The sequence below is a fragment of the Pyrus communis genome, chromosome 1, assembly GCF_963583255.1.
Source record: "Pyrus communis chromosome 1, drPyrComm1.1, whole genome shotgun sequence".
Taxonomy (NCBI): Eukaryota; Viridiplantae; Streptophyta; class Magnoliopsida; order Rosales; family Rosaceae; genus Pyrus; species Pyrus communis.
The window spans coordinates 4,189,900-4,217,725 of NC_084803.1; the positions used below are offsets into that span (position 1 = coordinate 4,189,900).

At 36.2% G+C, this 27,826-nt stretch overlaps 2 protein-coding genes across 7 annotated transcripts; both read left to right on the forward strand.

Annotated features, from left to right (window-relative positions):
- On the forward strand, positions 1 to 27,179 carry LOC137744225 (probable disease resistance protein At4g27220). 6 transcript variants are annotated; one of them, XM_068484090.1, is made up of 10 exons: positions 1 to 133; positions 2,437 to 4,850; positions 5,299 to 5,700; positions 14,689 to 15,102; positions 15,195 to 15,596; positions 24,503 to 24,916; positions 25,015 to 25,482; positions 25,613 to 26,347; positions 26,431 to 26,491; positions 26,675 to 27,179. In XM_068484090.1, exons 2-9 carry the CDS (start codon positions 2,439 to 2,441, stop codon positions 26,449 to 26,451), a joined length of 5,268 nt encoding a protein of 1,755 aa, XP_068340191.1. In that variant the 5' UTR covers positions 1 to 133; positions 2,437 to 2,438; the 3' UTR covers positions 26,452 to 26,491; positions 26,675 to 27,179. The 6 variants fall into 6 exon arrangements, with proteins under 6 accessions (XP_068340191.1, XP_068340199.1, XP_068340196.1 ...); XM_068484098.1 differs by having other exon boundaries at positions 24,515 to 24,916; XM_068484095.1 differs by having other exon boundaries at positions 14,701 to 15,102.
- Positions 11,822 to 13,911, forward strand: LOC137744258 (probable disease resistance protein At4g27220). The gene is given in 2 exon segments (XM_068484119.1): positions 11,822 to 13,834; positions 13,837 to 13,911. Coding segments are annotated over 2 exon segments (2,088 nt in total).
- Positions 27,180 to 27,826: the final 647 nt, after the last annotated feature.

Here is a 27,826-nt window from a genome sequence, read left to right on the forward strand (position 1 = left end):
TTTACAGTTGTATATGTCTTGGTCTTGGTCTTCGTCTTGGTGAGATAATAAGTGGATCGGATATTCTGTTCGAAGCAAAGCAATTTGAAGAGCAAAACTATCCAGCTCATTCGCAAACAGAGTAGAGAATGCGGTACGTCTTTCAGATTTATTTTTAATTTGCTCCATTTTCTTGTCCCGTTTTATCTGTTTCATTAATTATCTTGTTTTTGTTTATTTAATTAACCTCATCCCACTCCAAACAAGTTAAATATTAACTAGGATTCTTTCTACCTTTGATCTCTTTGATTTGTTGCTTGTACCACAAACAAGATATTACCAACAGAAAAATTAATTCCCAGATGTTCCAAACGGCAGAAATATTCCCAGATGTTCAAACAGTGGTGAACTAGTACACCAAAAAGGTTATTTTCAAACGGATCAAAGAAACAAAGTTTTCAATTTCTATTCCAAATTTCAGAATTGGAGAGGATCACAATTTTCGAACTTTGAATTTTCGGAATGTTTAGGGTTAGAGTAATCTCGAAATTTTCATAACATAACTTGAAAGTTCATATATTTTACAAGTTTTTTAATATTCTTGAAATTTTTTCGTATATGCACTTTATTGTTATATCTTGATATTTTGTATATGCTTATTTATAAATTTATTTATTTTTGTGGAATATACTTGATTTTCCTGTTTAATACATAAATATATGGTTAATATAAAAAACAATGAGCAAAATGTTTCCAAAACTAATAATAAAATACAAAAGTTGATAACAAAATACATAATTTTAGTAAATAACTTTTAAAAATTAGCATATTTCAAAAAAAAAAAAAAAAAAAAAAAGCGAAAATTTTAACATCGGTAGTTAGAAAATTTCAGATTCTCTAAATGCATTCTAACTTTAAAAAATATTCGGATTCAGATTTTAGAATTTTAATTTCAAAGTCAAAAAAGATTATTCCAACTAGCACCCTAAGTACACCACCCTCTAGGTTTCTCTCGTCTATTGAGTATCGCGCTAGAAGCAACAATGATAAAGAGTTAAAGCTAGAACCACCAGGGGTGACCTAGTGGTTGATGATGATTTTTAGGCCCATATTCCATAACGCACGTTTTGATGATGGCTAGATGAGAGTTAAAATGCATGTGTGAATCTTCCCAACTCCCAGAAGAGTGGACTATAGTAGCGAAGCCACCAATTGGTCTATTTTTCTTATTTTAAAGATAAAGATGTAAACACCGAAATTTCAGTGAAATAAATGTTCACCGACACATTAAAGTTTTGACATGTCAGGGCTTACGTGACATGCGCCATGTGTTTTACAAATCGTACATGTGGATGCGACTCATCAAAATCAGACGAGTCATGAAGAAGTACAGGTGTCAACACTTGACGGAAAGGAATTATTTGATTTTAATTTAATTAAGTCAAATATTAATTGATGGAGCCAAATCACAAACCGGCTCACAAATTGAGTCCTGGTTCTTTTTTTTCAATTAATCAATCCTACAATCAAGGTCAAATCCATTCGTAGGCAAAGTTTGGAGGGTCTATAAATATGAGGCTCCAAGAAAAAGAGAGGTCCATAAAATCATTCACGCCTAAACGCTGAAACTTTGAAACTTTGAAGCTCTTAAGCACTCATACCCCCCCCCCCCCCCCCAAATACACTCAAACACTCTCAAACACTTAAGAAAACTTAGAAAACCCTATGTGTTCTTTGTCAAACCTGTGAAGAACCACCAAACACCCCTACATGTGCCGGTTCCTCCATTGCCAAGAGCCAAAACCTTACAGCATCTGATCATCCAAGATCAAGTTATCGTGACCCATTGATCAACAACACTACACACCTTACATTTCAAAGATCGAACCAGAGGACCAAGTTGTAAAGATATTGTAACCCTACATTCAAATTAATACAATACAATTATTTTGTACATATGTTCTTATTTCATTTGCTACAAAATTTTCGTGTTTACAAAAGAGTTAAATCTAGTTTTAATGAAATCCTAGAAATGATAAATTTTTCAAAAATTATATATACTAAGGTTGAAATGTCCCTACTAATTAAGAGATTTTTAATTATTCATTTAAAAAAATAAGGATAGTATTGTAATTTTACCACATCTAAAACTTCCTTCTTATAAGCATTCTCTCACACGTATTCTCTCCTACACGAACACTTTATGTGTGTGTTCATAATGATGTACAGAACCTAACTTTAGGTTTGTATTTATATTTTTCGGTCAAGATGGTATTTTACATCTCTCGATTGGAGAGTTTTTTTGGCCAATCAAGACTGCATCATGCTCGTAAAAGCTTTCAATATGTCTAGGAAGCTAGTAGATTTGGTTATATCTATGAAGCTAGTACTGGCTAGCTAACACCAAACAATATTGTTTCATGTTTACCAATTTCTCGATTCGTATATATTCGACAGGCATGGTGATTGTTACTGGAATTGTTGGAAAAGTTGCCGAGTATGCAATTGAACCAGCTATACGCCGAGTGGGCTACCTTACTCATTGCAGAAGCAGCCTTCAGAATCTACGAACTCAAGTGGATAAATTAACTTCTGCTAGAGAGGGGGTGGAGCATAAGGTTGATGAAGCTCAAAGACAAGGTAAACGAATCGAAAGCGAGGTACAGAACTGGCTGAAACAAGTGGATGAGATCACCGAAGAGGCAGGCGAATTGTGGAAAGATGAAATCCAAGCAAAGATGAACTGTCTCCATGGGTTTTGTCCTAATCTTATTCTTCGTTACCAGCTAAGCAGAAAGTCAAAAAAATTGGAACAGGATGCTGTTAAACTCTATGAAAATAGAGGCTTCACCAATTTTTCATATGATGTTCGCCCACAAGAGGTATGTACCGTGTCTACCAAATATTACGAAGCCTTTGATTCAAGGATTTCAACTCTAGAGAAGATAATGGATGAATTGAGATCTCCCAGTACTGATCTGATCGTGGTGTACGGAATTGGCGGCGTGGGAAAAACCACACTTGTGGAAGAAGTCCTTAGGCAAGCTATAGCAAAAAAGTTATTCACTGATGCAGTTATGGTTCGTGATGTGAAAAATCCAGACCTGCAAAGAATTCAAAAAGAAATTGCCGAGAAATTAGGCATGAAAGTTGGTGAAAACGAGACTATGGCTGGAAGAGCACCTCATTTATGCAGCAGGATAAAAGACGGGAAGGTTCTTGTAATTTTAGATGATATTTGGGAAAAAGTAGATTTGGAGACTCTGGGACTTCCATGTCTGTCTAATTGCAAAATATTGTTGACCTCCAGAAATCTAAAATTTTTATCGTCAGAGATGCGACCCCAAAAAGAGCTTCAGCTTGAAGTTTTAAACGAAAAGGAAACTTGGAGTTTATTTGAGAAGAAGGCAGGCGACGTTGTTAAGGATCATGCTATACGGAATATAGCAATCCAAGTATCTGAAAAATGTGGAGGTTTGCCTGTTTTAGTTGTCACAGTTGCAAGCGCTTTAAAAAAGAGAAGTAATTTGTATGCATGGAATGATGCCTTGAGATGCCTAAAAGCGTTTGACGGTGAAGAGTTAACAGAAGAAGCATACTCGGCTCTGGAGTGGAGTTTCAATCAATTGGACAGTAAACTTAAGCCATTGTTCTTGCTTTGTGGAAGCATCATCGGCCTATCCTCATACAACTCTGCCCATTTTTCAGACTTGTTTAAATATGCAATGGGTTTGGGTTTGTTTAAGAATTATTCATTGGAACAAGCAAGCAATGCATTGCATTCATGGATCGAACAGCTTAAAGACTCTTGTCTATTATTAGACAATGTGGGTGATGAATATATCAGAATGCATGATGTTGTACACAATGCTGCTATCGCGATTGCATCCAAAGATCAACGCGCTTTATTTAGAAAATCTGGAGGTGACCTGAAAGAATGGCCTAATAATAGGGATTTTTTCGAAAAGTGCACAACTATCTCTTTGGCTCACTGCAATGTCCCCAGACTTCCTGAAGTGTTCGAATGCCAAGAATTAGAGATGTTTATTTTGGGCTGTAAGGGTGGTGACCCTGTGGAAATCCCAGACACCTTTTTTAAAGGGATGATAAAACTAAAAGTTTTGGATTTAACTAAACTGGATATTGGATCACTACCTTCATCTCTTCAGCTCCTAGAAAATCTTCGGACATTGTGCTTGGATGGCTGCGTGTTGGGAGACATAGCTCTAGTTGGACAGCGGACGAGCTTAGAAATTCTTAGCTTTCTCTGTTCTGATCTTGAGGAGTTGCCTAAAGAAATTGGGAAATTAACTCATCTTCGGTTGTTGGATTTGACAGGTTGCTATCAACTTAAAGTGATTTCACCAAATGTATTATCAAGCTTGAAAAGTCTAGAAGACTTGAGAATGCGAAACAGCTTCCACCAATGGGTGGCTGAAGGAGTCAGCGGAGAAAGAAGTAATGCTAGCCTTTTGGAGCTGAAGGACTTGCCTCATCTAGCGGCATTAGCTGTACATATTCCGGATGCTAGCATTATGCCAAGGGGCTTATTCTCTGACAAGTTGAAAAGATATGATATATCAATTGGTGATACCGATTACACTGTTTCTCTCACATTCAGCTTCCAACGCACCACTAGATATGGAATATGGGACAGTATGGATGGAACCCTCAACACATTAAAGCTCAAGCTCACCACTAGGCAAGAATTGGACGATGGTCTAAAAATGCTATTGAAGAGATCTGAAGCTTTGTACTTGCATGGGTTGGAGAACGACTTCCAATTCCAGTCGGATAGTGAAGATTTTCAGCAATTGAAACACCTCTATGTTCAAAACATTGCTAAATTTACATACCTCATAAATGAGAAGGTACATCGCTGGTTTCATGTTAAATTCTTTCTATCTTTACACTATAATTATCATCCAGAATTTTACAGAATGCGCAGTTCTGCATTTCATTATTTTTTCCTGTCATCCTTCTATAAGTTTAGAATATCGAAATGATTAAAATGAGTCAACCAGGGAAGATAGTAACCAACATTTATGCTATTCGAAGATTTTTCTTATATAAACATCAAAGAAAAAAAGCATTGTTTGATCTAGTGGTGTTCCCAATGTTGAAAGACGTTCGATATACAAATCATTCCTTCCTCATAAAGAAAACTTTTATTAGGTTAGGTATGAAATTCATCTTCAACCATATTATGGTAACTGAATTATAGGAATTTGATCTCTAAAATTTTGGATTGCATTTGACTAGTAACATTAATTGATGTGCATTAATTGTCTTCTTCTAAACCCAAAGTGTGTACTGCAGGTTGGGTTGCCAAACTTAACGAGGTTGATTGTGCATGAATGTGGCTCAAGATTCTTGTTTTCATCTTCCACGGCTAGAACTCTAGTGCAACTCAAATATCTTGAGGTAAAAAGATGTCACATGATGGAAGAGATAGTTTCAACACAAGAATATGGTGAAGAAAATGCAGATGGCATGTTTTGTAAGCTACAACATTTGAAGCTAATAGATCTTCAAATCCTCTCTAGATTCTGCTCTGGAAATTATATCGAGTTTCCGTCTTTGGAAAGTTTGGCAATAGTGGATTGTAATGTACTGGAGACATTCATCTGCGAACCTAAGAGTAAAAGCATTACAGTCCGCAGAGAAACTAAAGAGGACTTGAAGAAGACGGTTGTACAATACTTTCTTTTTGACGACAAGGTGAAATATTATACTATCATCTCTCTTTCATCATTATGTTCGTCTAATATGTTCACTTGAATGAAAAAAATCTAACAATTCCATAAGATGAATGCAGGTTGGGTTTCCAAGGTTGGAAAGCCTGTTCATCCGTGGCTTAAATAAGTTGACGGCAATATGGCACAACCAACATGTTCCAGGCTCTTTGTGCAGAGGAGATTATACCAAGGATAAACATGAAGCATCTGCTCAAAATCTAGTCAAGGCAGTCATACGTGAGTGCAGCAATTTGCAATATATTTTGTATTGTCCTGGAATTGAGGAAATCATTGGCAAGGTAGACGGAGTGGAAACAACGCCCGAGTTTGTGTTCCCAAAAGTAGTATATTTTAAATTAGAAGAGCTGCCCCAACTTAAGAGTTTCTATCCGGGAATACATGCTTCCAAGTGGCCGTTACTTGAAGAATTGAAAGTGCGCAGATGTGATAAATTGGACATTTTGTCTGTTGAACTTTCAAGTTTCCAGAAACATGTTCTGGGTGGTGTATCTGCTCCGATTAAACAATCTCTCTTTTTAATTGAAAAGGTAACAATACTTTCGCCGAATTTATTCAAGCAAATATGAAATTCCTCTCTTGTGAAAAAAAGTAATTGGACAACCGATCTCTTACTCATTATGTCGCTTAATGTTCATTGTTGATCCATCCATAATATATTTCAGGATTCATTCCCCAAGTTAGATAAGTTGGTTTTGGATGGCACTATGGAGATTTGTGGCGACCTACTCCCAGCTGAGGTCTTTCGCAAACTTAAATCTGTCCAGTTCCGTGCTTCATACTCTAGAGTGAAGACTTCACATGAGCAAGGTAGATCTGCAGAAATTACCTTGGAAGATGAAAGTCCTTGGAAGGTTCAAGGATCGGGCGGGCTAAGGCATCTTTGGAAAGAGAATTCTCGGCAGGCATGCCCGGTTTTTCCGAGCTTGGAAATTCTAAGAGTGTTGGGTTGTATCAGAATACAGGATCTAGTGACATCTGCAATATCCTTCCGGAATTTAACAACTTTGGAAGTGGTTGGTTGTCATAGATTGAAGTCATTAACAAACTATTCGGTTGCTAAAACGTTAATGCAACTGAGAGAAATGACTCTTGTGAATTGTAAAAGAATGATAAAACTAGTGGAAACTTCAGACGGAGAAGATGCAGCAGGAAATGAGATTGCTTTTAGCCGGTTGCTACATTTGAAACTTTCAAGTCTTCCGAGTTTGAAAGACTTTTGCTCTGGAAATTGCATTGTCAAATTCCCACAATTAAAAACTTTCTTTATAAGAAATTGCCCTGAGTTGAAGATTTCCTCGGAACTGGAAAGAATACCGCTACCGGAGAAATTTGATGGGAATTTTGATTATGTTTATAGCCGCATTGTTGATGGTGATGACGATGACGATGTTGAAATGGTAAGTTTTTGTTCCCAATCTTCCATTTTTTAAACTTCTTGACATGAATATTGACATGCACGTTGTATTTTTCTTTGTATTAGGTCCCCGAAAATTCCATTTGATGTTTCCAGAGGAGAACATTTCACCGCAAGAATGTATATGGTGAGTACCATCCAAATACTCTCTATTATGGTTATTGGAGAATGGAGAATAGAGTCTCACACTGAAGCTGTAACAATATAATGTTCACTACTAATATCACCTACTAATATGTGGTGCGCTATGTTGAGCTTAAAAAGTTTTATCAGTTGTGTTACTCATATTTTCCAATCTTTGTCTCTCCAGGACATTCTTTGTTGCACCTTAAACTTTTTGTGGTTGCCGTTGTTGCCTTGTCTTAATTGAGAAGAAGCTTGCAGAAAGAGTCTGCCGGTCGGTAAATGCTTGTGTGATATTCGTGAAAGCAGCAGCCTCTCCGTTCCCTATTGTCCAGGTCTCCGTTTTCTGGTTTTTCCAAACTTCGAATCTGTTGGTTTTCCCGGTCTCAAACCTTGACAGCTTTGCTTGTCTGGGGAATAAGTTGTTGCACGTCTTCCTTACATTTATGCATTACATACATAAGACATTGTGCTTTTAGTCAGATTCAAGCCGTTCGATTTGACCATGGATTTAAAGGAAGCATATCGACAATGTGTGCAATACATTAGTGTAATATTGTTGAATTTTTATTATGGGAGTGTTTGTGGCTAGAATTAATCTTAGCAAGCCTAAAGTTATTATGGTGTATTGGTGTGTATGACTGCCAATGAACTCGGCCTACTAAAGTTTATGATATGAATGTGACTTAATATTACAGTTTAGTAGTATTCTTCTTCACTTGTAAGTGAGAGATTTTAGGTTTGAATTTTGAGAACGGTGAGTTCGCAACCAATATATTCTCACTTCTTTAGTTGTATTCTTTTTCACTTATAACGATTAAGAAACAATTAAATAGACGTAAAATCGACAACAAGGCACGAACATTGTAGATTTGGGCTTGGTGTGCGATTTGGGTCTTCGCTTGGAAGGATGTAAGAACAATTGAAAAGATGAAAAACGGGCAACAAGGCCTAAGATTATCAATTTGGGCAAATGTCCAATTTGGACCCATGATTCGCCGTTTCAACGAGAACAATGAAGTGAACAAGACGCGGAGTTCACCTCGACGTAGGGGCTTTTTTGTTTGTTGAATTCCATCATTTATTAGTCTAAAACGGAACTTTAAAATTTAGGACCTTTTTGATAGGAAATTGTTATTATCATTTCAAAAATCTCATTCTACATTCCAAACTTTCCATATTAAGAAAGAAAAATACACTTGTGGAGTGTAGAATGAGATTTTTGGAGTGCCAATAACACTTTTCTTTCGATATTGTGTTGTTTGTTTAATTCATCTCCTATAATTGTATTCCTAAAATGTATAGAGCTAAGAGGCACAACAAAGCGCCCTCAGAAGTGTTAAGAATGTTATCTTATAACATCATTCAATAATTAAGAAACTTTAAAGTAATATATAACGTTTTATAAATAATTCAAAATGAGTTAATCATAGAGCTAGTTTAGGAGTGTGTTTTTTTTCTTTTTCTGAACAAACGTAATCTATACTAAAGGTAGGGTGAGGTAACTCTAATAATAGGGTAGCAATAATGTGGTTTAAATTCATTTTTGTCGAGGATCGAACCTAAGATCTCTCACTTACAAATAAAAAAAATTATTGAACTGTAGTACTATGTGACAGATTAAGAATACTTTTAAAATAACTGAAAGCACTTCAACTGTTTTCTCATAATTTACTTGAATTTTAAACGCACACTCGAATTAACAACCCTAAAGTTGGACAAGGATCCTCCTTGTGAGAATAGGGGGATCAATCAATCCAATCGTCTCTATTTAGGGTACGTTATGCCGATCAGTTTTTTTTAGGTACTATTTATATTTAATTTTAAATAATAAAATTTAAAATAATTTCTAACCGTACGATATATAATGAACGAACACAATTGATTGATTACCTGAATTCGTGAGAGAACCCTATTCACCTAAAGTTGTTAATTTTGGAGTTTCCATCTTTTTTATTGCAATTTTCTGGAAAAATTAACTGCATTATACAGTTAGCACCAATAATTGTTTGTCCAAAAAAAAAAAAAGTTAGCACGAATAATTAAGTGTGATTCCCGCTTTGTACCATTCGCTCGGCCATTTACAGTTGTATATGTCTTCGTCTTGGTGAGATAATAAGTAGATCAGATATTCTGTTCGAAGCAAAGCAATTTGAAGAGCAAAACTATCCAGCTCTTTCGCTAACAGAGTAGAGAATGCGGTACGTCTTTCAGATTTATTTTTAATTTGCTCCATTTTCTTGTCCCGTTTTATCTGTTTCATTAATTATCTTGTTTTTGTTTGTTTAATTAACCTCATCCCACTCCAAACAAGTTAAATATTAACTAGGATTCTTTCTACCTTTGATCTCTTTGATTTGTTGCTTGTACCACAAACAAGATATTACCAACAGAAAAATTAATTCCCAGATGTTCCAAACGGCAGAAATATTCCCAGATGTTCAAACAGTGGTGAACTAGTACACCAAAAAGGTTATTTTCAAACGGATCAAAGAAACAAAGTTTTCAATTTCTATTCCAAATTTCAGAATTGGAGAGGATCACAATTTTCGAACTTTGAATTTTCGTAATGTATAGGGTTAGAGTAATCTCGAAATTTTCATAACATAACTTGAAAGTTCATATATTTTACAAGTTTTTTAATATTCTTGAAATTTTTTCGTATATGCAATTTATTGTTATATCTTGATATTTTGTATATGCTTATTTATAAATTTATTTATTTTTGTGGAATATACTTGATTTTCCTGTTTAATACATAAATATATGGTTAATATAAAAAACAATGAGCAAAATGTTTCCAAAACTAATAATAAAATACAAAAGTTGATAACAAAATACATTATTTTAGTAAATAACTTTTAAAAATTAGCATATTTCAAAAAAATTAAAAAATTAAAAAAAGGCCAAAATTTTAACATCGGTAGTTAGAAAATTTCAGATTCTCTAAATGCATTCTAACTTTAAAAAATAGTCGGATTCAGATTTTAGAATTTTAATTTCAAAGTCAGAAAAGATTATTCCAACTAGCACCCTGAGTACACCACCCCCTAGGTTTCTCTCGTCTATTGAGTAATGCGCTAGAAGCAACAATGATAAAGAGTTAAAGCTAGAACCACCGAGGGGTGACCTAGTGGTTGAGGATGATTTTTAGGCCCATATTCCATAACGCACGTTTTGAGTTTGATTCTTGATGTTGGTGAATCATATGATGATGGCTAGAGGAGAGTTGAAATGCATGTATGAATCTTCCCAACTCCCAGAAGAGTGGACTATAGTGGCTAAGCCACCAATTGGTCCATTTTTCTTATTTTAAAGATAAAGATGTAAACACTGAAATTTCAGTAAAATAAATGTTCACCAACACATTAAAGTTTTGACATGCCAGGGCTTACGTGACATGCGTCATGTGTTTTACAAATCGTACATGTGGATGCGACTCATCAAAATCAGACAAGTCATCAAGAAGTACATGTGTCAACACTTGACGGAAAGGAATTATTTGACTTTAATTTAATGAAGTCAAATATTAATTGATGGAGCCAAATCACAAACCGGCTCACAAATTGAGTCCTGGTTCTTTTTTTCAATTAATGAATCCTACAATCAAGGTCAAATCCATTGTAGGCAAAGTTTGGAGGGTCTATAAATATGAGGCTCCAAGAAAAAGAGAGGTCCATAAAATCATTCACGCCTAGACGCTGAAACTTTGAAACTTTGAAACTTTGAAGCTCTCAAGCACTCATACCCCCCCCCCCCCCCCCCCCAAATACATTCAAACACTCTCAAACACTTAAGAAAACTCAGAAAACCCTACGTGTTCTTTGTCAAACCTGTGAAGAACCACCAAACCCCTACATGTGCCGGTTCCTCCATTGCCAAGAGCCAAAACCTTACAGCATCTGATCATCCAAGATCAAGTCATCGTGACCCATTGATCAACAACACTACACACCTTATATTTCGAAGATCGAATCAGAGGACCAAGTTGTAAAGATATTGTAACCCTACATTCAAATTAATACAATACAATTATTTTGTACATGTGTTCTTATTTCATTTGCTACAAAATTTTCGTGTTTACAAAAGAGTTAAATCTAGTTTTAATGAAATCCTAGAAATGATAAATTTTTCAAAAATTATATATACTAAGGTTGAAATGTCCCTACTAATTAAGAGATTTTTAATTATTCATTTAAAAAAATAAGGATAGTATTGTAATTTTACCGCATCTAAAACTTCCTTCTTATAAGCATTCTCTCACACGTATTCTCTCCTACACGAACACTTTATGTGTGTGTTCATAATGATGTACAGAACCTAACTTTAGGTTTGTATTTATATTTGTCGGTCAAGATGGTATTTTACATCTCTCAATTGGAGAGTTTTTTGGCCAATCAAGACTGCATCATGCTCGTAAAAACTTTCAATATGTCTAGGAAGCTAGTAGATTTGGTTATATCTATGAAGCTAGTACTGGCTAGCTAACACCAAACAATATTGTATCATGTTTACCAATTTCTTGATTCGTATACATTCGACAGGCATGGAGATTGTTACTGGAATTGTTGAGAAAGTTGCCGAGTATGCAATTGAACCAGCTATACGCCGAGTGGGCTACCTTACTCATTGCAGAAGCAGCCTTCAGAATCTACGAACTCAAGTGGATAAATTAACTTCTGCTAGAGAGGGGGTGGAGCATAAGGTTGATGAAGCTCAAAGACAAGGTAAACGAATCGAAAGCGAGGTACGAAACTGGCTGAAACAAGTGGATGAGATCACCGAAGAGGCAGGCGAAATGTGGAAAGATGAAATCCAAGCAAAGATGAACTGTCTCCATGAGTTTTGTCCTAATCTTATTCTTCGTTACCAGCTAAGCAGAAAGTCAAAAAAATTGGAACAGGTTGCTGATGAACTCTATCAAAAAGGAGGCTTCACCAATGTTTCATATGATGTTCACCCACAAGAGGTATGTACCGTGTCTACCAAATATTACGAAGCCTTTGATTCAAGGATTTCAACTCTTGAGAAGATAATGGATGAATTGAGATCTCCCAGTACTGATCTGATTGTGGTGTACGGAATTGGCGGTGTGGGAAAAACCACACTTGTGGAAGAAGTCCTTAGGCAAGCTATAGATAAAAAGTTATTCACTGATGCAGTTATGGTTCGTGATGTGAAAAATCCAGACCTGCAAAGAATTCAAAAAGAAATTGCCGAGAAATTAGGCATGGAAGTTGGTGAAAACGAGACTATGGCTGGAAGAGCACGTCATTTATGCAGCAGGATAAAAGACGGGAAGGTTCTTGTAATTTTAGATAATATTTGGGAAAAAATAGATTTGGAGAATATGGGAATTCCATTTCTGTCTAATTGCAAAATATTGTTGACCTCCAGAATTCAAAAGTGTCTATCGTCAGAGATGCAACCCCAAAAAGCGTTTCAGCTTAAAGTTTTAAACGCAGAGGAAACTTGGAGTTTATTTGAGAAGAAGGCAGGCGACGTTGTCAAAGATCATGCTATACTGAATATAGCAACCCAAGTATCTGCAAAATGTGGAGGTTTGCCTGTTTTAGTTGCCACAGTTGCAAGCGCTTTAAAAAATAGAAGTACTTTGTATGCATGGAATGATGCCTTGAGATGCCTAAAAGCGTTTGACGGTGAAGAGTCAACAGCAGAAGCATATTCGGCTCTGGAGTGGAGTTTCAATCAATTGGACAGTAAACTTAAGCCATTGTTCTTGCTTTGTGGAATCGTCATTGGCGTAACCTCACACAACTCTGCCCAATTGTCAGACGCCCGTTTGTCGGACTTGTTTAAATATGCAATGGGTTTGGGTTTGTTTAAGAACTGTCATTCATTGGAACAAGCAAGCAATGCATTGCATTTGTGGATCGAACAGCTTAAAGACTCTTGTCTATTATTAGACAATGTGGGTGATGAATTTATCAGAATGCATGATCTTGTACACAATGTTGCGATCGCGATTGCATCCAAAGATCAATGCACTTTGTTTAGAACATCTGGAGGTGAGCTGAAAGAATGGCCTAATGATAGGGATTTTTCAGAAAAGTGCAAAACTATCTCTTTGGCTCCCTGCAATATCCCCAGACTTCCTGAAGTGTTCGAATGCCAAAATCTAGAGACGTTTATTTTGGCCCGTAAAGGTGGTGACCCAGTGGAAATCCCAGACACCTTTTTTAAAGGGATGATAAAACTAAAAGTTTTGGATTTAACTAAACTGGATATTGGATCACTACCTTCATCTCTTCAGCTCCTAGAAAATCTTCGGACATTGTGCTTGGATAGCTGCGTGTTGGGAGACATAGCTCTAGTTGGACAGCTGACAAGATTAGAAATTCTTAGCTTTCTCAAATCTGATCTTAAGGAGTTGCCTAAAGAAATTGGGAAATTAACTCATCTTCGGTTGTTGGATTTGACAGGTTGCTATCAACTTAAAGTGATTTCACCAAATGTATTATCAAGCTTGAAAAGTCTAGAAGACTTGAGAATGCGAAACAGCTTCCACCAATGGGTGGCTGAAGGAGTCAGCGGAGAAAGAAGTAATGCTAGCCTTTTGGAGCTGAAGGACTTGCCTCATCTAGCGGCATTAGCTGTACATATTCCGGATGCTAGCATTATGCCAAGGGGCTTATTCTCTGACAAGTTGAAAAGATATGATATATCAATTGGTGATACCAAGTACACTGTTTCTCTCAAAAGGAGATTCCAGCACACCACTAGATATGGAATATGGGACAGTATGGATGGAACCCTCAACACATTAAAGCTCAAGCTCACCACTAGGCAAGAATTGGACGATGGTCTAAAAATGCTATTGAAGAGATCTGAAGCTTTGTACTTGCATGGGTTGGAGAACGACTTCCAATTCCAGTCGGATAGTGAAGATTTTCAGCAATTGAAACACCTCTAAGTTCGAAACATTGCTAAATTTACATACATCATAAATGAGAAGGTACATCGCTGGTTTCATGTTAAATTCTTTCTATCTTTACACTATAATTATCATCCAGAATTTTACAGAATGCGTAGTTCTGCATTTCATTATTTTTTTCCTGTCATCCTTCTATAAGTTTAGAATATCGAAATGATTAAAATGAGTCAACCAGGGAAGATAGTAACCAACATTTATGCTATTCGAAGAGTTTTCTTATATAAACATCAAAGAAAAAAAGCATTGTTTGATCTAGTGGTGTTCCCAATGTTGAAAGACGTTCGATATACAAATCATTCGTTCCTCATAAAGAGAACTTTTATTAGGTTAGGTATGAAATTCATCTTCAACCATATTATGGTAACTGAATTATGGGAATTTGATCTCTAAAATTTTGGATTGCATTTGACTAGTAACATTAATTGATGTACATTAATTGTCTTCTTCTAAACCCGAAGTGTGTACTGCAGGTTGGGTTGCCAAACTTAACGAGGTTGATTGTGCATGAATGTGGCTCAAGATTCTTGTTTTCATCTTCCACGGCTAGAACTCTAGTGCAACTCAAATATCTTGAGGTAAAAAGATGTCACATGATGGAAGAGATAGTTTCAACACAAGAATATGGTGAAGAAAAAGCAGATGGCATGTTTTGTAAGCTACAACATTTGAAGCTAATAGATCTTCAAATCCTCTCTAGATTCTGCTCTGGAAATTATATCGAGTTTCCGTCTTTGGAAAGTTTGGAAATAGTGGATTGTAATGTACTGGAGACATTCATCTGCGAACCTAAGAGTAAAAGCATTACAGTCCGCAGAGAAACTAAAGAGGACTTGAAGAAGACGGTTGTACAATACTTTCCTTTTGACGACAAGGTGAAATATTATACTATCATCTCTCTTTCATCATTATGTTTGTCTAATGAAAAAAGAACCAAAATTTATTAAACCCGAAGTGTGTACTGCAGGTTGGGTTGCCAAGCTTAACGAGGTTGATTGTGCATGAATATGGCTCAAGATTCTTGTTTTCATCTTCCACGGCTAGAAGTCTAGTGCAACTCAAATATCTTGAGGTAAGTGGATGTCACATGATGGAAGAGATAGTTTCAACACAAGAATATGGTGAAGAAAATGCAGATGGCATGTTTTGTAAGCTACAACATTTGAAGCTACAATATCTTCAAATCCTCTCTAGATTCTGCTCTGGAAATTATATCGAGTTTCCATCTTTGGAAAGTTTGGAAATAGTGAATTGTAATGTACTGGAGACATTCATCTGCAAACCTAAGAGTAAAAGCATTACAGTCCGCAGAGAAACTAAAGAGGACTTGAAGAAGACGGTTGTACAATACTTTCTTTTTGACGACAAGGTGAAATATTATACTATCATTTCTCTTTCATCATTATGTTCATCTAATATGTTCACTTGAATGAAAAAAATCTAACAATTCCATAAGATGAATGCAGGTTGGGTTTCCAAGGTTGGAAGGCCTGTTCATCCGTGGCTTAAATAAGTTGACGGCAATATGGCACAACCAACATGTTCCAGGCTCTTTGTGCAGAGGAGACTATACTGAGGATAAACATGAAGCATCTGCTCAAAATCTAGTCAAGGCAGTCATACGTGAGTGCAGCAATTTGCAATATATTTTGTATTGTCCTGGAATTGAGGAAATCAGTGCCAAGGTAGAGGGAGTAGAAACAACGCCCGAGTTTGTGTTCCCAAAAGTAGTATATTTTAAATTAGAAGAGCTGCCCCAACTTAAGAGTTTCTATCCGGGAATACATGCTTCCAAGTGGCCGTTACTTGAAGAATTGAAAGTGCGCAGATGTGATAAATTGGACATTTTGTCTGTTGAACTTTCAAGTTTCCAGAAACATGTTCTGGGTGGTGTATCTGCTCCGATTAAACAATCTCTCTTTGTAATTGAAAAGGTAACAATACTTTCGCCGAATTTATTCAAGCAAATATGAAATTCCTCTCTTGTCAAAAAAAAGTAATCGGACTACCAATCTCTTACTCATTATGTCGTTTAATGTTCATTGTTGATCCATCCATAATATATTTCAGGATTCATTCCCCAAGTTAGATAAGTTGGTTTTGGATGGCACTATGGAGATTTGTGGCGACCTACTCCCAGCTGGGGTCTTTCGCAAACTCAAATCTGTCGAGTTTTATGCTCCATACTCTGCAGTGGAGACTTCACATGAGCAAGGTAGATCTGCAGAAATTACCTTGGAAGGTGTAAGTGCTTGGAAGTATCAAGGATCGGGCGGGCTAAGGCATCTTTGGAAAGAGAATTCTCGGCCGGCATGCCCAGTTTTTCCGAGCTTGGAAATTCTAAGAGTGTTGGGTTGTATCAGAATACAGGATCTAGTGACATCTGCAATATCCTTCCAGAATTTAACAACTTTGGAAGTGGTTGGTTGTCATAGATTGAAGTCATTAACAAACTATTCGGTTGCTAAAACGTTAATGCAACTGAGAGAAATGACTCTTGTGAATTGTAAAAGAATGATAAAAATAGTGGAAACGTCAGACGGAGAAGATGTAGCAGGAAATGAGATTGCTTTTAGCCGGTTGCTACATTTGAAACTTTCAATTCTTCCGAGTTTGAAAGACTTTTGCTCTGGAAATTGCATTGTCAAATTCCCACAATTAAAAACTTTCTTTGTAAGAAATTGCCCTGAGTTGAAGATTTCCTCGGAACTGGAAAGAATACCGCTACAGGAGCAATTTGATGGGAATTTTAATTATGTTTATAGCGACATTGTTGATGGTGATGACGACGACGATGTTGAAATGGTAAGTTTTTGTTCCCAATCTTCCATTTTTTAAATTTCTTGACATGAATATTGACATGCACGTTGTATTTTTCTTTGTAATAGGTCCCCAAAAATTCCATTTGATGTTTCCAGAGGAGCACATTTCACCGCAAGAATGTATATGGTGAGTACCATCCAAATACTCTCTATTATGGTTGTTGGAGAATGGAGAATAGAGTTTCACGCTGGAGCTGTAACAAGATAATGTTGACTACTAATATCACCTACTAATATGTGGTGCGCTATGTTGAGCTTAAAAAGTTTTATCAGTTGTGTTACTCATATTTTCCAATCTTTGTCTCTCCAGGACATTCTTTGTTGCACCTTAAACTTTTTGTGGTTGCCGTTGTTGCCTTGTCTTAATTGAGAAGAAGCTTGCAGAAAGAGTCTGCCGGTCGGTAAATGCTTGTGTGATATTCGTGAAAGCAGCAGCCTCTCCGTTCACTATTGTCCAGGTCCCCGTTTTCTGGTTTTTCCAAACTTCGAATCTATTAGTTTTCCCGGTTTCAAACCTTGATAGCTTTGCTTGTCTGGGGAATAAGTTGTTTCACGTCTTCCTTACATTTATGCATTACATACATAATACATTGTGCTTTTAGTCAGATTCAAGCCGTTAGATTTGACCATGCATTTAAAGGAAGCATATCGACAATGTGTGCAATACATTAGTGTAATATTGTTGAATTTTTATTATGGGAGTGTTTGTGGCTAGAATTAATCTTAGCAAGCCTAAAGTTATTATGGTGTATTGGTGTGTATGACTGCCAATGAACTCGGCCTACTAAAGTTTATGATATAAATGTGACTTAATATTACAGTTTAGTAGTATTTTTCTTCACTTGTAAGTGAGAGATTTTAGGTTTGAATTTTGAGAACGGTGAGTTCGCAACCAATCTATTCTCACTTCTTTAATTGTATTCTTTTTCACTTATAAAGATTAAGAAACAATTGAATAGACGTAAAATTGACAACAAGGCACAAACATTGTAGATTTGGGCTTGGTGTGCGATTTGGGTCTTCGCTTGGAAGGATGTAAGAACAATTGAAAAGATGAAAAATGGGCAACAAGGCCTAAGATTATCAATTTGGGCAAATGTCCAATTTGGACCCATGATTCGCCGTTTCAACGAGAACAATGAAGTGAACAAGACGCGGAGTTCACCTCGACGTAGGGGCATTTTTGTTTGTTGAATTCCATCATTTATTAGTCTAAAACGGAACTTTAAAATTTAGGATCTTTTTGATAGGAAATTGTTATTATCATTTCAAAAATTTCATTCTACATTCCAAACTTTCCATATTAAGAAAGAAAAATACACTTGTGGAGTGTAGAATGAGATTTTTGGAGTGCCAATAACATTTTTCTTTCGATATTGTGTTGTTTGTTTAATTCATCTCCTATAATTGTATTCCTAAAATGTATAGAGCTAAGAGGCACAACAAAGCGCCCTCAGAAGTGTTAAGAATGTCATCTTATAACATCATTCAATAATTAAGAAACTTTAAAGTAATATATAACGTTTTATAAATAATTCAAAATGAGTTAATCATAGAGCTAGTTTAGGAGTGTGTTTTTTTTCTTTTTCTGAACAAACGTAATCTATACTAAAGGTAGGGTGAGGTAACTCTAATAATAGGTTAGCAATAATGTGGTTTAAATTCATTTTTGTCGAGGATCGAACCTAAGATCTCTCACTTACAAATAAAAAAAATTATTGAACTGTAGTACTATGTGATAGATTAAGAATACTTTTAAAATAACTGAAAGTACTTCAACTGTTTTCTCATAATTTACTTGAATTTTAAAAGCACACTCGAATTAACAACCCTAAAGTTGGACAAGGATCCTCCTTGTGAGAATAAGGGGATCAATCAATCCAATCGTCTCTATTTAGGGTACGTTATGCCGATCAGTTTTTTTTAGGTACTATTTATATTTAATTTAAAATAATTTCTAACCGTACGATATATAATGAACGAACACGATTGATTGATTACCTGAATTCGTGAGAGAACCCTATTCACCTAAAGTTGTTAATTTTGGAGTTTCCATCTTTTTTATTGCAATTTTCTGGAAAAATTAACTGCATTATACAGTTAGCACCAATAATTGTTTGTCCAAAAAAAAAAAAAAAAAAAGTTAGCACCAATAATTCAGTGTGATTCCCGCTTTGTACCATTCGCTGGGCCATTTACAGTTGTATATGTCTTCGTCTTGGTGAGATAATAAGTGGATCAGATATTCTGTTCGAAGCAAAGCAATTTGAAGAGCAAAACTATCCAGCTCTTTCGCTAACAGAGTAGAGAATGCGGTACGTCTTTCAGATTTATTTTTAATTTGCTCCATTTTCTTGTCCCGTTTTATCTGTTTCATTAATTATCTTGTTTTTGTTTGTTTAATTAACCTCATCCCACTCCAAACAAGTTAAATATTAACTAGGATTCTTTCTACCTTTGATCTCTTTGATTTGTTGCTTGTACCACAAACAAGATATTACCAACAGAAAAATTAATTCCCAGATGTTCCAAACGGCAGAAATATTCCCAGATGTTCAAACAGTGGTGAACTAGTACACCAAAAAGGTTATTTTCAAACGGATCAAAGAAACAAAGTTTGCAATTTCTATTCCAAATTTCAGAATTGGAGAGGATCACAATTTTCGAACTTTGAATTTTCGTAATGTTTAGGGTTAGAGTAATCTCGAAATTTTCATAACATAACTTGAAAGTTCATATATTTTACAAGTTTTTTAATATTCTTGAAATTTTTTCGTATATGCAATTTATTGTTATATCTTGATATTTTGTATATGCTTATTTATAAATTTATTTATTTTTGTGGAATATACTTGATTTTCCTGTTTAATACATAAATATATGGTTAATATAAAAAACAATGAGCAAAATGTTTCCAAAACTAATAATAAAATACAAAAGTTGATAACAAAATACATTATTTTAGTAAATAACTTTTAAAAATTAGCATATTTCAAAAAAAAAGGCCAAAATTTTAACATCGGTAGTTAGAAAATTTCGGATTCTCTAAATGCATTCTAACTTTAAAAAATAGTCGGATTCAGATTTTAGAATTTTAATTTCAAAGTCAGAAAAGATTATTCCAACTAGCACCCTGAGTACACCACCCCCTAGGTTTCTCTCGTCTGTTGAGTAATGCGCTAGAAGCAACAATGATAAAGAGTTAAAGCTAGAACCACCGAGGGGTGACCTAGTGGTTGAGGATGATTTTTAGGCCCATATTCCATAACGCACGTTTTGAGTTTGATTTTTCATGTTGGTGAATCATATGATGATGGCTAGAGGAGAGTTGAAATGCATGTATGAATCTTCCCAACTCCCAGAAGAGTGGACTATAGTGGCGAAGCCACCAATTGGTCCATTTTTCTTATTTTAAAGATAAAGATGTAAACACCGAAATTTCAGTAAAATAAATATTCACCAACACATTAAAGTTTTGACATGCCAGGGCTTACGTGACATGCGCCATGTGTTTTACAAATCGTACATGTGGATGCGACTCATCAAAATCAGACAAGTCATCAAGAAGTACACGTGTCAACACTTGACGGAAAGGAATTATTTGACTTTAATTTAATTAAGTCAAATATTAATTGATGGAGCCAAATCACAAACCGGCTCACAAATTGAGTCCTGGTTCTTTTTTTCAGTTAATCAATCCTACAAGCAAGGTCAAATCCATTGTAGGCAAAGTTTGGAGGGTCTATAAATATGAGGCTCCAAGAAAAAGAGAGGTCCATAAAATCATTCACGTCTAGACGTTGAAACTTTGAAGCTCTCAAGCACTTATACCCCCCCCCCCCCCCCCCCACATACACTCAAACACTCTCAAACACTTAAGAAAACTCAGAAAACTCTACGTGTTCTTTGTCAAACCTGTGAAGAACCACCAAACCCCTACATGTGCCGGTTCCTCCATTGCCAAGAGCCAAAACCTTACAGCATCTGATCATCCAAGATCAAGTCATCGTGACCCATTGATCAACAACACTATACACCTTATATTTCGAAGATCGAATCAGAGGACCAAGTTGTAAAGATATTGTAACCCTACATTCAAATTAATACAATACAATTATTTTGTACATGTGTTCTTATTTCATTTGCTACAAAATTTTCGTGTTTACAAAAGAGTTAAATCTAGTTTTAATGAAATCCTAGAAATGATAAATTTTTCAAAAATTATATATACTAAGGTTGAAATGTCCCTACTAATTAAGAGATTTTTAATTATTCATTTAAAAAAATAAGGATAGTATTGTAATTTTACCGCATCTAAAACTTCCTTCTTATAAGCATTCTCTCACACGAACACTTTATGTGTGTGTTCATGATGATGTACAGAACCTAACTTTAGGTTTGTATTTATATTTTTCGGTCAAGATGGTATTTTACATCTCTCAATTGGAGAGTTTTTTGGCCAATCAAGACTGCATCATGCTCGTAAAAACTTTCAATATGTCTAGGAAGCTAGTAGATTTGGTTATATCTATGAAGCTAGTACTGGCTAGCTAACATCAAACAATATTGTATCATGTTTACCAATTTCTTGATTCGTATATATTCGACAGGCATGGAGATTGTTACTGGAATTGTTGGAAAAGTTGCCGAGTATGCAATTGAACCAGCTATACGCCGAGTGGGCTACCTTACTCATTGCAGAAGCAGCCTTCAGAATCTACGAACTCAAGTGGATAAATTAACTTCTGCTAGAGAGGGGGTGGAGCATAAGGTTGATGAAGCTCAAAGACAAGGTAAACGAATCGAAAGCGCGGTACAGAACTGGCTGAAACAAGTGGATGAGATCACCGGAGAGGCAGGCGAATTGTGGAAAGATGAAATCCAAGCAAAGATTAACTGTCTCCATGGGTTTTGTCCTAATCTTATTCTTCGTTACCAGCTAAGCAGAAAGTCAAAAAAATTGGAACAGGTTGCTGATGAACTCTATCAAAAAGGAGGCTTCACCAATGTTTCATATGATGTTCACCCACAAGAGGTATGTACCGTGTCTACCAAATATTACGAAGCCTTTGATTCAAGGATTTCAACTCTAGAGAAGATAATGGATGAATTGAGATCTCCCAGTACTGATCTGATTGTGGTGTACGGAATTGGCGGTGTGGGAAAAACCACACTTGTGGAAGAAGTCCTTAGGCAAGCTATAGCAAAAAAGTTATTCACTGATGCAGTTATGGTTCGTGATGTGAAAAATCCAGACCTGCAAAGAATTCAAAAAGAAATTGCCGAGAAATTAGGCATGAAAGTTGGTGAAAACGAGATTATGGCTGGAAGAGCACCTCATTTATGCACCAGGATAAAAGACGGGAAGGTTCTTGTAATTTTAGATAATATTTGGGAAAAAATAGATTTGGAGACTCTGGGAATTCCATGTCTGTCTAATTGCAAAATATTGTTGACCTCCAGAAATCGAAAGTTTCTATCGTCGGAGATGCGACCCCAAAAAGAGTTTCGGCTTGAAGTTTTAAACGCAGAGGAAACTTGGAGTTTATTTGAGAAGAAGGCAGGCGACGTTGTTAAAGATCATGCTATACGGAATATAGCAATCCAAGTATCTGAAAAATGTGGAGGTTTGCCTGTTTTAGTTGTCACAGTTGCAAGCGCTTTAAAAAATAGAAGTACTTTGTCTGCATGGAATGATGCCTTGAGATGCCTAAAAGCGTTTGACGGTGAAGAGTCAACAGAAGAAGCATATTCGGCTCTGGAGTGGAGTTTCAATCAATTGGACAGTAAACTTAAGCCATTGTTCTTGCTTTGTGGAATCATCATCGGCCTATCCTCATACAACTCTGCCCCTTTTTCAGACTTGTTTAAATATGCAATGGGTTTGGGTTTGTTTAAGAATTATTCATTGGAACAAGCAAGCAATGCATTGCATTCATGGATCGAACAGCTTAAAGACTCTTGTCTATTATTAGACAATGTGGGTGATGAATATATCAGAATGCATGATGTTGTACACAATGCTGCTATCGTGATTGCATCCAAAGATCAACGCGCTTTATTTAGAAAACCTGGAGGTGACCTGAAAGAATGGCCTAATAATAGGGATTTTTTCGAAAAGTGCACAATTATCTTTTTGGCTCACTGCAATATTCCCAGACTTCCTGAAGTGTTCGAATGCCAAGAATTAGAGATGTTTCTTTTGTCCCGTAAAGGTGGTGACCCAGTGGAAATCCCAGACACCTTTTTTAAAGGGATGATAAAACTAAAAGTTTTGGATTTAACTAAACTGGATATTGGATCACTACCTTCATCTCTTCAGCTCCTAGAAAATCTTCGGACATTGTGCTTGGATAGCTGCGTGTTGGGAGACATAGCTCTAGTTGGACAGCTGACGAGATTAGAAATTCTTAGCTTTCTCGATTCTGATCTTAAGGAGTTGCCTAAAGAAATTGGGAAATTAACTCATCTTCGGTTGTTGGATTTGACAGGTTGCTATCAACTTAAAATGATTTCACCAAATGTATTATCAAGCTTGAAAAGTCTAGAAGACTTGAGAATGCGAAACAGCTTCCACCGATGGGTGGCAGAAGGAGTCAGCGGAGAAAGAAGTAATGCTAGCCTTTTGGAGCTGAAGGACTTGCCTCATCAAGCGGCATTAGCTGTACATATTCCGGATGCTAGCATTATGCCAAGGGGCTTATTCTCTGACAAGTTGAAAAGATATGATATATCAATTGGTGATACCGATTACACTGTTTCTCTCACAGAAATCTTCCAACACACCACTAGATATGGAATATGGGACAGTATGGATGGAACCCTCAATACATTAAAGCTCAAGCTCACCACTAGGCAAGAATTGGACGATGGTCTAAAAATGCTATTGAAGAGATCTGAAGCTTTGTACTTGCATGGGTTGGAGAACGACTTCCAATTCCAGTCGGATAGTGAAGATTTTCAGCAATTGAAACACCTCTATGTTCAAAACATTGCTAAATTTACATACATCATAAATGAGAAGGTACATCGCTGGTTTCATGTTAAATTCTTTCTATCTTTACACTATAATTATCATCCAGAATTTTACAGAATGCGCAGTTCTGCATTTCATTATTTTTTCCTGTCATCCTTCTATAAGTTTAGAATATCGAAATGATTAAAATGAGTCAACCGGGGAAGATAGTAACCAACATTTATGCTATTCGAAGAGTTTTCTTATATAAACATCAAAAGCATTGTTTGATCTAGTGGTGTTCCCAATGTTGAAAGACGTTCGATATACAAATCATTCGTTCCTCATAAAGAAAACTTTTATTAGGTTAGGTATGAAATTCATCTTCAACCATATTATGGTAACTGAATTACAGGAATTTGATCTCTAAAATTTTGGATTGCATTTGACTAGTAACATTAATTGATGTACATTAATTGTCTTCTTCTAAACCCGAAGTGTGTACTGCAGGTTGGGTTGCCAAACTTAACGAGGTTGATTGTGCATGAATTTGGCTCAAGATTCTTGTTTTCATCTTCCACGGCTAGAACTCTAGTGCAACTCAAATATCTTGAGGTAAAAAGATGTCACATGATGGAAGAGATAGTTTCAACACAAGAATATGGTGAAGAAAATGCAGATGGCATGTTTTGTAAGCTACAACATTTGAAGCTAATAGATCTTCAAATCCTCTCTAGATTCTGCTCTGGAAATTATATCGAGTTTCCATCTTTGGAAAGTTTGGCAATAGTGGATTGTAATGTACTGGAGACATTCATCTGCGAACCTAAGAGTAAAAGCATTACAGTCCGCAGAGAAACTAAAGAGGACTTGAAGAATACGGTTGTACAATACTTTCTTTTTGACGACAAGGTGAAATATTATACTATCATTTCTCTTTCATCATTATGTTTGTCTAATATGTTCACTTGAATGAAAAAAGATCTAACAATTCCATAAGATGAATGTAGGTTGGGTTCCCAAAGTTGGAGAGACTCTTCATCCGTGGCTTAAATAAGTTGACGGCAATATGGCACAACCAACATGTTCCAGGCTATTTGTGCAGAGGAGATTATACCAAGGATAAACATGAAGCATCTGCTCAAAATCTAGTCAAGGCAGTCATACGTAAGTGCAGCAATTTGCAATATATATTGTATTGTCCTGGAATTGAGGAAATCAGTGCCAAGGTAGAGGGAGTAGAAACAACGCCCGAGTTTGTGTTCCCAAAAGTAGTATCTTTTACATTAGAAGAGCTGCCCCAACTTAAGAGTTTCTATCCGGGAATACATGCTTCCAAGTGGCCGTTACTTGAAGAATTGATAGTGTGCGGATGTGATCAATTGGACATTTTTTCTGTTGAACTTTCAAGTTTCCAGAAACATGTTCTGGGTGGTGTATCTGCTCCGATTAAACAATCTCTCTTTGTAATTGAAAAGGTAACAATACTTTCGCCGAATTTATTCAAGCAAATATGAAATTCCTCTCTCGTCAAAAAAAGTAATTGGACAACCGATCTCTTACTCATTATGTTGTTTAATGTTCATTGTTGATCCACATATATTTCAGGATTCATTCCCCAAGTTAGATACGTTAGTCTTGGATGGCACTATGGAGATTTGTGACGACCTACTCCCAGCTGAGGTCTTTCTCAAACTCAAATCTGTCGTGTTTCGTGCTCCATACTCTGAAGTGAAGACTTCACATGAGCAAGGTAGATCTGCAGAAATTACCTTGGAAGATGAAAGTCCTTGGAAGATTCAAGGATCGGGCGGGCTAAGGCATCTTTGGAAAGAGAATTCTGCGCCGGCGAGTCCGGTTTTTCCGAGCTTGGACATTCTAAGAGTGTTGGGTTGTATCAGAATACAGGATCTAGTGACATCTGCAATATCCTTCCAGAATTTAACAACTTTGGAAGTGATTGGCTGTCATAGATTGAAGTCATTAACAAACTATTCGGTTGCTAAAACGTTGATGCAACTGAGAGAAATGACTCTTGTGAATTGTAAAAGAATGATAAAAATTGTGGAAACTTCAGACGGAGAAGATGCAGCAGGAAATGAGATTGCTTTTAGCCGGTTGCTACATTTGAAACTTTCAAGTCTTCCGAGTTTGAAAGACTTTTGCCCTGGAAATTGCATTGTCAAATTCCCACAATTAAAAACTTTCTTTATAAGAAATTGCCCTGAGTTGAAGATTTCCTCGGAACTGGAAAGAATACCGCTACCGGAGCAATTTGATGGGAATTTTGATTTTGTTTATAGCCGCATTGTTGATGGTGATGACGATGACGATGTTGAAATGGTAAGTTTTTGTTCCCAATCTTCCATTTTTTAAATTTCTTGACGTGAATATTGACATGCACGTTGTATTTTTCTTTGTAATAGGTCCCCAAAAATTCCATTTGATGTTTCCAGAGGAGCACATTTCACCGCAAGAATGTATATGGTGAGTACCATCCAAATACTCTCTATTATGGTTGTTGGAGAATGGAGAATAGAGTCTCACACTGAAGCTGTAACAAGATAATGTTGACTACTAATATCACCTGCTAACATGCGGTGTGCTATGTTGAGCCTAAAAAGTTTTATCAGTTGTGTTACTCATATTGTCCGATCTTTGTCTCTCCAGGACATTCTTTGTTGCACCTTAAACTTTTTGTGGTCGCCGTTGTTGCCTTGTCTTAATTGAGAAGAAGCTTGAAGAAAGAGTCTGCCGGTCGGGAAATGCTTGTGTGATACTCGTGAAAGCAGCAGCCTCTCCGTTCCCTATTGTCCAGGTCTCCGTTTTCTGGTTTTTCCAAACTTCGAATCTGTTGGTTTTCCCGGTCTCAAACCTTGACAGCTTTGCTTGTCTGGGGAATAAGTTGTTGCACGTCTTCCTTACATTTATGCATTACATACATAAGACATTGTGCTTTTAGTCAGATTCAAGCCGTTCGATTTGACCATGGATTTAAAGGAAGCATATCGACAATGTGTGCAGTACATTAGTGTAATATTGTTGAATTTTTATTATGGGAGTGTTTGTGGCTAGAATTAATCTTAGCAAGCCTAAAGTTATTGTGGTGTATTGGTGTGTATGACTGCCAATGAACTCGGCCTACTAAAGTTTATGATATAAATGTGATTTAATATTACAGTTTAGTAGTATTCTTCTTTACTTGTAAGTGAGAGATTTTAGGTTTGAATTTTGAGAACGGTGAGTTCGCAACCAATCTATTCTCACTTCTTTAATTGTATTCTTTTTCACTTATAAAGATTAAGAAACAATTGAATAGACGTAAAATCGACAACAAGGCACGAACATTGTAGATTTGGGCTTGGTGTGCGATTTGGGTCTTCGCTTGGAAGGATGTAAGAACAATTGAAAAGATGAAAAACGGGCAACAAGGCCTAAAGATTATCAATTTGGGCAAATGTCCAATTTGGACCCATGATTCGCCGTTTCAACGAGAACAATGAAGTGAACAAGACGCGGAGTTCACCTCGACGTAGGGGCGTTTTTTTTTGTTGAATTCCATCATTTATTAGTCTAAAACGGAACTTTAAAATTTAGGACCTTTTTGATAGGAAATTGTTATTATCATTTCAAAAATCTCATTTTACATTACAAACTTTCCATATTAAGAAAGAAAAATACACTTGTGGAGTGTAGAATGAGATTTTTGGAATGCCAATAACATTTTTCTTTCGATATTGTGTTGTTTGTTTAATTCATCTCCTATAATTGTATTCCTAAAATGTATAGAGCTAAGAGGCACAACAAAGCGCCCTCAGAAGT